At 38.2% G+C, this 12,006-nt stretch overlaps 2 protein-coding genes across 2 annotated transcripts in view; one reads left to right on the forward strand and one right to left on the reverse strand.

The window, feature by feature from the left end:
- Positions 1-9,612, forward strand: part of LOC113521775 (E3 ubiquitin-protein ligase AMFR-like) — a 39,837-nt gene extending 30,225 nt beyond the window's left edge. The window contains exons 8-11 of the mRNA XM_052899800.1: positions 2,555-2,667; positions 3,517-3,700; positions 4,198-4,375; positions 6,157-9,612. Of these exons, the coding sequence (XP_052755760.1) occupies positions 2,555-2,667; positions 3,517-3,700; positions 4,198-4,375; positions 6,157-6,316 (635 nt within the window). The 3' untranslated portion in view covers positions 6,317-9,612. The remainder of the gene's footprint in view (positions 1-2,554; positions 2,668-3,516; positions 3,701-4,197; positions 4,376-6,156) is intronic.
- Positions 9,613-10,705: 1,093 nt separating this feature from the next.
- On the reverse strand, positions 10,706-11,592 carry LOC113521933 (dolichyl-diphosphooligosaccharide--protein glycosyltransferase subunit DAD1). Its single transcript, XM_026907610.3, has 2 exons — positions 11,263-11,592; positions 10,706-10,931 (listed from the first exon to the last, which is right to left on the reverse strand). The coding sequence occupies exons 1-2, from the start codon at positions 11,468-11,470 to the stop codon at positions 10,801-10,803; spliced, it is 339 nt and encodes a 112-aa protein (XP_026763411.1). The 5' UTR covers positions 11,471-11,592; the 3' UTR covers positions 10,706-10,800.
- Positions 11,593-12,006: the final 414 nt, after the last annotated feature.

Here is a 12,006-nt window from a genome sequence, read left to right on the forward strand (position 1 = left end):
ATTTAATATATAAAAATATAAATCTAAAAAGATAAACTTATATAAAAAGAGGTCTGTCGCCAACACACGTGATAGATGATTTATAAACAACAAATTTAATTGTTGTAATACCCTACGTAAGTAGATATATATATATATAGCGGCGCACCCGCCGGTAGCCTCGCGCTGTTGGCTCGTTGCTAAGCAACGGATACCCCGGTAGCGGTTGGGCAACGGGAGGCCGGCGGCAGTTGGTCGTTGAACACCGCACGCAGCGCAATAGTCTTACAACTTATTTTAATTATTTTTATAACGATCCAACATTGTTTAAATAAATTCTGTATTAGTAGTGACACTTATTGTATTTATTTATTTATTCTTTATTGCACAATAAAACTTTGTACAAATGGCGAGCTTAATGCCATATGGCATTCTCTACCAGCTAACCATTAGGTGAAAACAGAAAGCGTATAAAGGGCAGATGTGGTGAAAAATATGTGATATAATTGTCTTTTTTTTTTCATTTAAGAGTTTCCTCTTGTCGGTGCAACTAATTCATGCATCTTCTTCCAGCCAGCTCTATTCCAGGCCATATCCTTGACCTCCCTGTACGATATGACAGCTAGTGTTTCTTTTATCTGTCCCATGTAGTTATTCCTCAGTCTTCTTCTACCTCTTTATATAATTGTATCCAATCAAATTATAACAAAGACTGAGTGCTGTGTACTTTTCGGACTCTTCTCCACAATTAACCACATTCCAAACCCAGCTGTAGAACGATTGAATTTATTTGAATATATTTTTCTATTTAAATCTTGGTTATTCTTTTTAAAAAATGTAAAAGTAGACAAAGAACAAGGATTCACTTGCTTGTTCTAACTTCATGTTTATTATACTATATTATACAACATAATATTGGAGGGGGGAAAGGTATTGTTAGTAATGGAGACTAAGATTCCCATTGCTAGCAATATACCCAGCCAGGTCGACCTCCTCGCGGTTCTCCCTGGAAACTATCATGGTTAATTCCTTGTGATTTCGTCATGATGGGCTAACTGGCCTGTTTTCATTCTCATCTATCACCCTTCACTGGTGCTCCGCCAGCGTATTCCGTTAGCGCAGGCGGGGCTACCATACCATTTACACCCATCAAAAAAAAAAACAACATAATGTGCAACAATAGCCTTTTGCCAAAATTATAATTAAAAAAATGACAATATATATGTTCACCCGATATTAAAACAGTAAAAAGTTCTAATCCCTCCAATCACGCCTTATTTAACAAATAAAAAAAAATACAAACTGTCATGTAAACGATCTGACACAAAATGTCATATTGAGTGCAAATCCCCCGTGGCGCGTAGTAAGCGTAACTAGTAAAGCCGGCCGTGCAGGAAAGCGCAGCCAAGGAGCATGCGGTAGATGAGATGTCACGTCGCCCTCTCGACGCTGCTGTGCCTCGTGGCGCTGCTTGTATGCGTACATAACAATATACTCGTGCTGCGATGCAGTGCCACAGGTACATGGCGATCGTTGGCTCTTATACCTCGTTCACGTCACATTCAGTACGTAGACATTTCTCTGGAGGACTGATTTTCCCGTCGAAAAGTAAAATCAATTTCTCTAAATTCCTATAAAATTGTATATAAATTAAATATATACATAAGTTATAGTTGACCTGTTTGATGCTTTAAGTAAATTTTTTTATGTAATTTATAATGGCAAACAAGCTGACGAAAACTGATGACCTGATGAAAATTGGTAACTGTCGCCTATAGATACGAACAGCACTATGGGCATAACAAAGTATATTGTATAGCCCGTGATACCCCTCATTCATTGCCACTCCTTAGGACTAAGGTGTTTTTTTTAGTGCATGATAATGGAATGGTAACCTCGCCTGCGCTATTGGTATACACTGGCGGGGCACCAGTGAGAGATGATAGGTGACGATGAAAACAGGTCAGTTAGCCGATTGTGATGAATTCCACTAGAATTAACCACAATGGTTTCCAGGGGGAATCGCGTGGAGGTCGACCTGATAGGGTGTATTGTTACTAATGGGTTGATTAGACTCCATTATTAACAATCCCTTTCCCCCCAGGACTAAGGAGTTATGCCTCTGCCCTGTAATTTCTTTGCGAGCTGTAAGTTAGTAGCATGAGGCCGTATCTTAATCTGGTAATAGTACATTACTGCAGCGGCCAGCAACTGAGGCATTGATGGACGAACGTGCAAATATGGGCCGAGGCGTAACCGAGGCACACATATGCCTAGTTGTGGCCAAGGCTTGTATAGTACTTAATATTATTATTCAGTCCAGTTGACTCATTGTGAGAAATTGATTGTGAGCTGACAGGGTAGCAGTAGGGATGGGCAGCCGCATCCCTCTTAAAATATCTCCAAAGCCTAACTGCGCTTGCCAACCCGCCTGCCAAGCGTGGCGACTATAGGTAAAACCCTCGTAGGGAGAGGCTATGTTCAGCAGTGGACAGTGAAAAGCTGATATGATGATTGGGTAGCAGTGGGAGCATTAGTTCCCGCTGCTAGCATGAGTGCGTGTGCGCGTGCGCAGGGTCGCGGTACGTGTCGTGGCTGCCGAGCTTCTCGGTGGAGGTGACGCGCGTGCGGCTGCAGCCGCCGCCGCCAGCGCTCTCCGCCTCGCAGCTGGACGCCATGGCGCGCCAGGTAAATGTTTTTTTGTTTAATAGGTGTTAATGAAATAATAACCCCGCCTGCTAATGGTATACGCTGACGGGGCACCAGTGAGGGATGATAGATGAGGATGAAAGCAGGTCAGTTAGCCCTTCGTGAAGAATTCCACGAGAAGTAACCATGATGGTTTCCAGGGGGAACCACGTGGAGGTCAACCTGATTAGTAACATTGCTAGCAATGGGGCTGTTAGACCCCATCGCCGCCAGGTACGTGTATTACAAATTAATCGGGTTTGTTTTATTAAAAAGCTAACGTCAAAGACCACCTTGCACTTCTATAAAACCTAAACAAGTATTTTAATTTTAAAACTAAATTACTGGACAGATTTTGATAAAATTTCTATGCGACCAATCCGTAAGTATATCCTGTAGTGAAACGCAACTTGCTAGCTCAATGCTGTTTATTTTATATCGAAGGTACTAATATAAAAACCTTATCTTACACTACCCACATTATTATACTACATATCCTTTTACATAAAAAAATAATTTTGCACATCGGTTTATAACTGACGGCAGTTGTATGGATGTGTTTTTTTTTTATGTATTTTTTAATGTTTGTCGCCCCATAATTCCGTAGTTATGATCTATATGTGGACAGTATCGATTTTAGGCAATCGGGCAGCGCCCAGGGCGTCCGGACTTTTTATAGTATTATGGTAGCAAACAGGCATACGACCCGTCTGATGGTAATGGGATTATCGTGGCCTATGGACTCCTGTAACACCAGGGAAGTTACGCGCGCGTTGCCGATTCTTAAGAAATCTAAGTTCGGCCCTGTGTATAAATATTGACGCGGTGTAACGGGCGGCGTGTGCGCAGGTGCAGCAGCTGTTCCCGCAGTTCCCGCTGGCGACGCTGGCGCGCGACCTGGCCGCCACGCGCTCGGCCGACCGCACCGCGCACAACGTGCTCGAGGGCCGCCTGCGTCCGCCCACGCCGCCGCCCACGCCGCCCACGCCGCCCACGCCGCCCACGCCGCCCACGCACGAGCTCGCGCAATACGGTAACCTCACACCCGTGTCCGGCTCGAGGGAACACAACTCTGTGCTTCTGCTTGTAAAAGCACTGAGTTGTGGTCCCTCGAGCTGGATAATATTTTCTATATTAAGCTTGCATTGCATGACTGTCTCTGAAGGGTGGGATATAGCAGTGAAATTACAGGACACGAGAGCATAGTACCTCCTCTGATCTTCAGGAGTAACGACGCATGTGAGGCACCGTGAGCATCACAGTGTAATCCACGATGCTGTTCATGTTTATAAACGTCAGTTTGACTGTTTTGTTCGAATAACATGCAATTTTCAGGCCTAACCTAATTTTATTATTTTTTACATATTTAAAAATTATTTATTTAATATGGTTGTTATATTTCATTACTATATATATCCTGTAATTGTTATTAAAAAAAAATCATTTATATAATACATAGCAAATTACCGTATGTTATTGGTTTTTTAAATTTATTTATCAGAAATGAGAAAGATTTATATATGTGTACAGCGCCGATGCTGTCCGTACAAGAGAGTCGCAGTAGTCCGGAGCCGGCAGCTGTGACCGGCGCCACCGCCACCGCGGACGGGGACGTCGCTGCTGTCACCGCCACCACCACCTCTGTTACCACCGACACCCCTAGCTTTCCGGAGCCCTACTTGTCAGAACTCGATGATGCTGATGAAAGGTAACTTTATTTTATACCAGTGAACCGCCCTCGCTTCGCACGGTTAAACATTACAAACAAAAGTCAAATCTTGCTTCCTTAGTTAGTTAAGTAAAAAGCTATTAACATATTTTTTTTATGCAACTTACATAGAATGGCAAACAGGCTGACGGCCCACCTGATGGAAAGTGGTAACCCTCGCCTATAGACATGAGCAGTAACATGGACATAACAGAGTGTACCCGTATTTCCCAACCTTTTTTGGGCCACGCCCAACTTGAACGTTTTTTAAATTTTTATGCATACATAATTTTTCCCGATAAAGTTTACTTGACGACTCTAATCGCTCAGCTGATTATTTGGTAACGAGTAATTGAAGTCGCTGGCGGAAGACCTAAAAAAATACCAATTTTATTTTATAAATATAACTAAATTTAATTCTAAAATTAATTATTACAATAATAAGTGTGTTCAGATCGATGTGTGATCCGTAAGTGAAGTTATATCCAATCAAACATAAAGGAAATAGGTATATTTGCTGCGGGAATTGAAATGCTGACTCAACGCAGGTGTCTTTCTCGGTAGCGCACCTTCTTGCGTCATGCTAGGTGGTCCGATCCGATCGCCGTTGAGGGTGTGTCGTAATACTTGATAGATATCTACTATAGCAAACGTCAAACGAAATTATACTTAATAAATATTTACAGCATTTTTTTATTTACTTTTTTTGGCACTGATATCTACTCGTAGCATTGCATTTAAATGGCCCGGAGAAAGAGGTTTAAAATCGCTTCGAGTCCTTTTTTTAATTGCCCCCCGGCGTGGGCCCCACGTTGGGAAACACCGGGGTATACTGTTTCGCCCATGATATTCCTCATGATATACGTGAGAATGAAAAGACAGGTCAGTTAGCCCATCGTGATGAATACACTTGGAATTCAGCATGGTGGTTTCTAGGGGGGACCACGGGGAGATCGACTTGTTAGGGTATATTGTTAGCAATGAGAACGGTAATCAGCATCACTAACAATCCCTTTCTCCCCAATTATATATGATTAGATGATTATTTTTGTCATGCTGTGTGCACTCGGTATGCCCCTTTCTTCCTTGTGGGTGTCGTAAGAGGCGACTGAGAAAGTTTAACGTTCCAGGTAGCAGTATCTCTCATAATACATCACCAAATCCTAACTGCGATTACCAATCCGCCTGCTAAGCGTGGCAAGTACTGGCAAACCCACTGCTAATTATTTTTAGTTCCCATTCATACAGGAAAAGTAATGGGATAGAGCTAGTAGTTAATAATAAGAGAAGCAAGGCTCGGCTCGGCTCTGATATACCATAAATATTGTAGTGTATCGTATCGTCATCGTGCTATTGTCGTCTCCATACAAGAGGTACTCCTGTTTTTTTAATGGGTGAAAATGGCACGGTAACCCCGGCTGCGTTATCGGTATACACTGGCGGGGCACCAGTGTGAGGTGATAGATGAGGGTGAAAGCAAGTTAGTTAGCCCACTATGAAGGATTCCGTGAGAATTCTGTGAGAATTCACAAATGCAACACCTTTTCTACAATGTTTCTAGCAAATAAATTTCATTTCATTTCAAAAATTAACTACCATGGTTTTCAGGGGGAACTACGTGGAGATCGACCTGATAGAGTATATTGCTAGCAATGGAACTATTAGATCTCATTACTAACAATCCCTTTCCCCCCCAGAGTTACCTCTTTCCATCAAGTAGGTAGGGGCATGTTTCTCATTCTAAAGTTGCATGAGGATTAATATAGGCATATGTTCGGCAGCACGTTGGCGGCGCCTATCAGTTCCCTGTTCTCGGGCAGCGCGGCCGAGCGGCAGGCGCTGCTGCAGCGGCGCAAGGCGCAGCTGCTGGCCGCCGCGCGCCGCCGCTACCTGCAGCGGCGGCGCGCGGCCGGCGCGGGCGTCGGCCGCCCGCTCAGCTGAGTGGAAAATCCCCTCTAAACCCTGTTGGGGCTGAACCCCCGCCCGTCTTCGCATCTACATCTTCGTACCACGTCACCTACATTCACATTACGGCCTGCGCAGACGTCGGGCGTTAAAAATAGTCCGTCAAAATAGACCACGCTAAAACAAGTTTGTGTAAACAAAGCTAAATTGCATTACGAAATTTGTTTCGATGACTTAGAACGTGTGAAACTTATGCTGTGAAAAAACATTTGAGCAATATTGCTGAAATATTTGCTCCATCAGCAACGAAGCTTCCACGGACGAATTCATTGTACGGCATAAAATTGGTTGATTACGCGCCTATGAGGCTAGTTTTATTTATAAAGAAAACGCATGGTTTAATGACTGTTTTAGTTTTAGAAAAGTAATGCGGGCGTTACGAAACGATGTGAATGAATGTAGTGAAACCAATTTTATGCCGCTATATCGTAATATAATTAGGCTGTCTGTGAACGCGACGGTTTTCCCTTCGCGACAGAAGTCCACCGTCTGCACAGGCCTGTATAAATTATATATAAATTGCATGAAAAGCTAACGTGAAGTTATTTGTAAAAGTGACATTTCGTTTACACATTTAATTTCCCATCTCGAGATATTTCGCTTTTTTATTTATGACATAACATAATGTAGAAGAAACAATCCAAAATCTTACCGATAATATTTATTAAAATGTGTTCTTTGACTGATATGTATAATAAAAAAAAAAAACAAAAAAAACTTGATACGCGTTCAGAAAGCCGTACGGATACAAAAACCGTTGAGTAGTTCAATTTTGTTCCCTATGGCTACGCACCTCGGACAATGTTATTCGATTGATATCACCGGTTATGGTATTGTTCCTTCGTATAGGCGTTGTAAGTTATTAGCAATTATTCTACATTTAGTTACAAACGCGTACCACTCCACTATTTAATTTATCGTTGACGTAAAAGGAGAGAGAGGGAAAAAATTAGGTTCGTTAAATTGGTAAGCGAGGTTGCAGCGAGCGCGCACGCAGGCACGACATGGCGTCGACAAATGTTACCTTCTGTCCATTGTATTGTTATTAATGTACTGTTATGTAATGTAATTTGAACATATAAGACACATCATCACCTATATGAAATACTGTTCATTATTACAAGAGAGACCTTAGGATTGTGTAAATAAACTCCATAAGCAAATCGACTTGTGAACAGTTCCGTGTATGGAAAGATTGTATGTAATATAAACTAGCGGCACGGTACGAGACTCTTTATAAAAATTAACAATAGTACTTTATTTACCAATCAATTAAATTATTATCATTATTTCTTTCTTTCTTTCTTATTTCTTTCAATTTATTACCAAATAATTTAATATATTTTTTTTCGATTGTTTTCAATCGAAATAACATTACATAAAATTAACCAAAAGGCTAATTTAAATTATTACCCGTTATAGCTTTTCACTTTTTGTCCATTTTACTTTTAAATACGTAAATTTGATAAAAAATTATACGGACAAACAAAAAAACTTATACATTTATAAACGGGAAAACATGAAAAACGCTATCGCACAGTACCGCTAGTTCGCTGTCGCAGTCGATCAAATTATAGTACGTCGAGCCAATGGAATCAGTCGTTGCCTGGTCAGTGCATTTCATATTTTTGTAACGCTACAATCTGGTGATAGTCGACAGCTAAGCAACACGAGCTAGCTCCCATAAAACACAAATTTCAAAATATAACTGCTCAACCTGCATTACTAAGAAAAAAAAATCTTCGAAATCCTGATTTTTAAGTGTTAAATAACAATAATTAATACTATTTTATTTTATTATTTTGACAGCCATAATGTACTTTAGAATGTAATACTTCACTTATGTGATATTTTAATTAGAAACTCTATTGATTGAGATTAACAAATGCCTCTGACTGACCCCCTGGGGGTAACGTTGTGAGCATACGTTATTATTAATTAAAATTCAGATAGTGTAAAATATTTTTTATCGTAGTAGTAATTTATATTTATATACCGTTTCCTATATTTGGCATGTTCAGTAAACAATCTTGGCATTACTGTTATAATTGAAAAAGATATGACAAGATTGTTCAATAAATAAGCCAATTAAGACGAGACCAGAACGTACAAGTTCTATATTCGATTGGTTTAAAGTTTATATTTTGTGAATATCGGATATGAACTGTGTAGTAAGCCTTGTCGGCGGTACGGTTGCTTCATATTAGCGGAACGAGTTATTTTTCTACGGTACCAATGAGACAGAGAGAGTATATTTTTCTATTGACAATAGCACCCTCGCTAGATGTATCGTTTGACATTAATATAAAAATGTACTTTGTAACTTTAGTTCAGCTAGTATTTGCAAATGAGGAAATTTTAATTCTTATATGTATAATTTGTTCTTTGTTCGTTCGTTACTTGTATTGTGATCCACAAGATTATAAATTCATTTAAAAATAAGATTGTCAGAAGTAATCGTTAACAAACAACTTATTTTTAAACTGGCAGTATGTTTATTTTATAAATTTAATGATTATTTATGCAAAAGATGACGAATAAGAAAAAATAAATTATACAAACCTGCATGGCGTAGAAATGACCGGAATAGTATTGTATATTTGAATCATTCTTATTTCATATAATTGTATTGATAGCATGGTACTCATCTCTTTTTAGTAGGTACTTATAACACAACTCATTATTGTATGGCAATTCTTTATTTATTATACAAACATTACGTAGTGGTTCGGATGTATGGTCAGTCTTATCTCAATACAGCCTGTAGGGGAAACGTTGTTGTTAAGAATTCTATCTCAAGAAAATTCAGATGCATATAACTTACAGTGATTAGAAGTTTATACCAATGTTTCCCTTACACTTTGTATACGCTATATGTGTAGGTATATGAGAAAACAAGAAATGCTGTTCATTTCTAAATAATACACCCTCAAAACCTATCAAACTTAGAAGTATTTGACATCACGTTGCGTGTAACATCTGTTCTTATTGCCAGCCAGTTCACCAATACTCAGTCACCATGTGGACTTGATGTTTGTGCAACATATTTGTACTTAATTTATATCTTAATTCATAGAAAAAGAGACTCGTCATACATCCGACCGAATCCTAGTGATAGCTAAACTATTAATTGTACTTATCTATTATTTGGTATATTTGCAACAAATACAGTTGTCATATTCACAGGAACGTACACTTAGGAATTATTGTTGATACACAGACATTATTTGTAAATTAATTGAGAACTAGTCAAATAAAATATAACAAATTGATTTGCTGTTTCAGTTTAAATCTCCCCCCACCCCCCACCCCTTAGCAACTGATATTTGAACATGTGTATATATATTATGTATTTGATAGTTTCTTTCTTACTGCTAATAATTCCCCAGTTGCAAGTCACCAAAAACTATTTATTTTTTATACAACTTAGAATGGCAAACAAGCTGACTGCCCACCTGATGTAAAGTGGTAACCGTCGCCTATAGACAACAGAGTATACTGTTTCGCCCATGATACCCACCATGCGTTGCCATTACTGAGGACTCAGGTGTTATTCCTCTGTACCCAGTAAATTCACACCATATCCCACCCTTCAAACCGATACACAACCATGCAAACACAACTGCTTCACAATTAAAACACGAATGGGACAGAGGTAACCAAGCAATCAACTTTTCTACAAAGTCTCCCTCTGGGATTATATATTTAGTATAACCTAATATTATATTATCTGTGGTATATAATTCATATTATAAGCTTAATACCACTTATTAGTGTATGCCGATCCCTGGTCCCTATAACATTAACAAAATTCAGTCCAACACTATTGCCTAGTGTCATTCTGAAGTAGTGTTTTGTTTTTCTTTTATAAAAAATGAGCATGCAGCTCACCTGATTATAAGGGATTACTGTCACCCAAAGGCACCCACAGTATTAGAGTAATTACAAGGAAGGAATATGCTCTTAAAGATCTAAATTGTCATATGGTTCAGAAACACTGCTGCTAGGAGTTGGTCACATAGTCTAATTTTATGTAGAAGAAAATATCTATAGAAACACATTGTGGAAGGACCTCGTTATGACTGTAATTTACCTGAAAAATGTGGATTATAGTTTTCAAACCAAAATAACTATGCAAGAACATCTGACTAGGAGTGGAATTGAGATATCCAGACATAACCTTTATAGTCTAAAACTGAGTATTTTTCTGGCAAGTTTGAAGTCAAAATCAAAACACAGATCCTCAAAATTATGATATAAACAACTTTCACTGTTTATAACATTTGACAATAATTGTAAATATTTTATTATATCAATCCCCACTTCTAGTCCTCAAAGGATATTTTTAAATGATCAGACAACAAAGCAAATGAACTATTTTATATTTATAGTGTGTATTTAAAAAATTATTTAATTATGTATATATTACAGAAATATGAATTTGCGATATTGTTGGCTGCTTAACCTATGAAATTGATGACTACAATGTGCAAAACAAGATGTGCAAATATGAAGTCGGCGAATCCTCTCTCAGCACTCAGACCTTGGAATTCATTCTTGTTTTCTGGATTTACTTGTAATCTCAAACACACTGAAATAAAAGATTAAATATTAAACATTGATTTATGGATGCTTTACAATTACAAAATTATGTTTAAACAAATGATTGTTCAGGGGGTACCGTTAGTTAAAAAATAACTTTTATTCACTAGTTATAACAATATTTTGTTAATTATTATTTGGATTAGATGCAAGAATTAATAAAATTAATGTGTAAACAAAAGCGCCGTATTGAATTTTTATTTGGTAATTATGGAAGATCCGACGCATCATGAGAACCCACTGTTGGCCAGTGTGTGATGCCTCTATTTATAATGACTAGTCTTTACAAAACTAAAGGCAAAATATAACTATGTACTCACCAGCAAGAACGAATGAGCTGACGGTGGATATGAAGCCACTCAAGAAAGAATTGAAGGGAAACGTGCCGACTAGACAGCAATATACGAACTGTATGACTGCCGTTAGAAATATATATAAAAGATAAGCGTCGATGATTTTCAGTTTCTTTGAAGTTTTAGATGTATATTCTTGGTACAATTTCGGGATAATTGACACTAATGAAGTCATTTTGTCAATAAATATAGCGTAGGTATGCAATTGTAATAAGAATAAATAAAATTAATGCGGCTTTTTTTTATGATACACGTCACCGAGACCGATATACCGTCCGTGTTTGACAGTGACAGCCAAATGACATTCGTTTGTCTCAATGACAAATTAACAATGTTGCCTAATTCATATCTTGCAAAGCAAAGATAACGAATAAATAGTAACAAAAAATAAATTATAAAGCACCTAACAGCAATAATTAATATTATTATAAGCATATGTAGTTCTTTAAAAAGCGCGTATATTAAGGTTTCTAAAGGGTTGTTAATACACGCGTGTCATCCCTAATGTTATAAGCATTCATAGGATACGGTACTTCTGTTTACCATCAGACTGGCCGTATACTTGTTGGCCATCATTTTATTATATTTACTTACTATAAAAAATATGAATAATATTATATGAACTGTACTATGTTGCAGAATAAACTATAAGATTTTTAAATAGCTCTTAAATTCAACTGTCCTATGTAGTATATTATGTTCACATACTGG

The sequence above is a fragment of the Galleria mellonella genome, unplaced genomic scaffold (genome assembly GCF_026898425.1).
Source record: "Galleria mellonella isolate WM207_F2 unplaced genomic scaffold, CSIRO_AGI_GalMel_v1 utg63, whole genome shotgun sequence".
In the NCBI taxonomy this organism is placed as follows: Eukaryota; Metazoa; Arthropoda; class Insecta; order Lepidoptera; family Pyralidae; genus Galleria; species Galleria mellonella.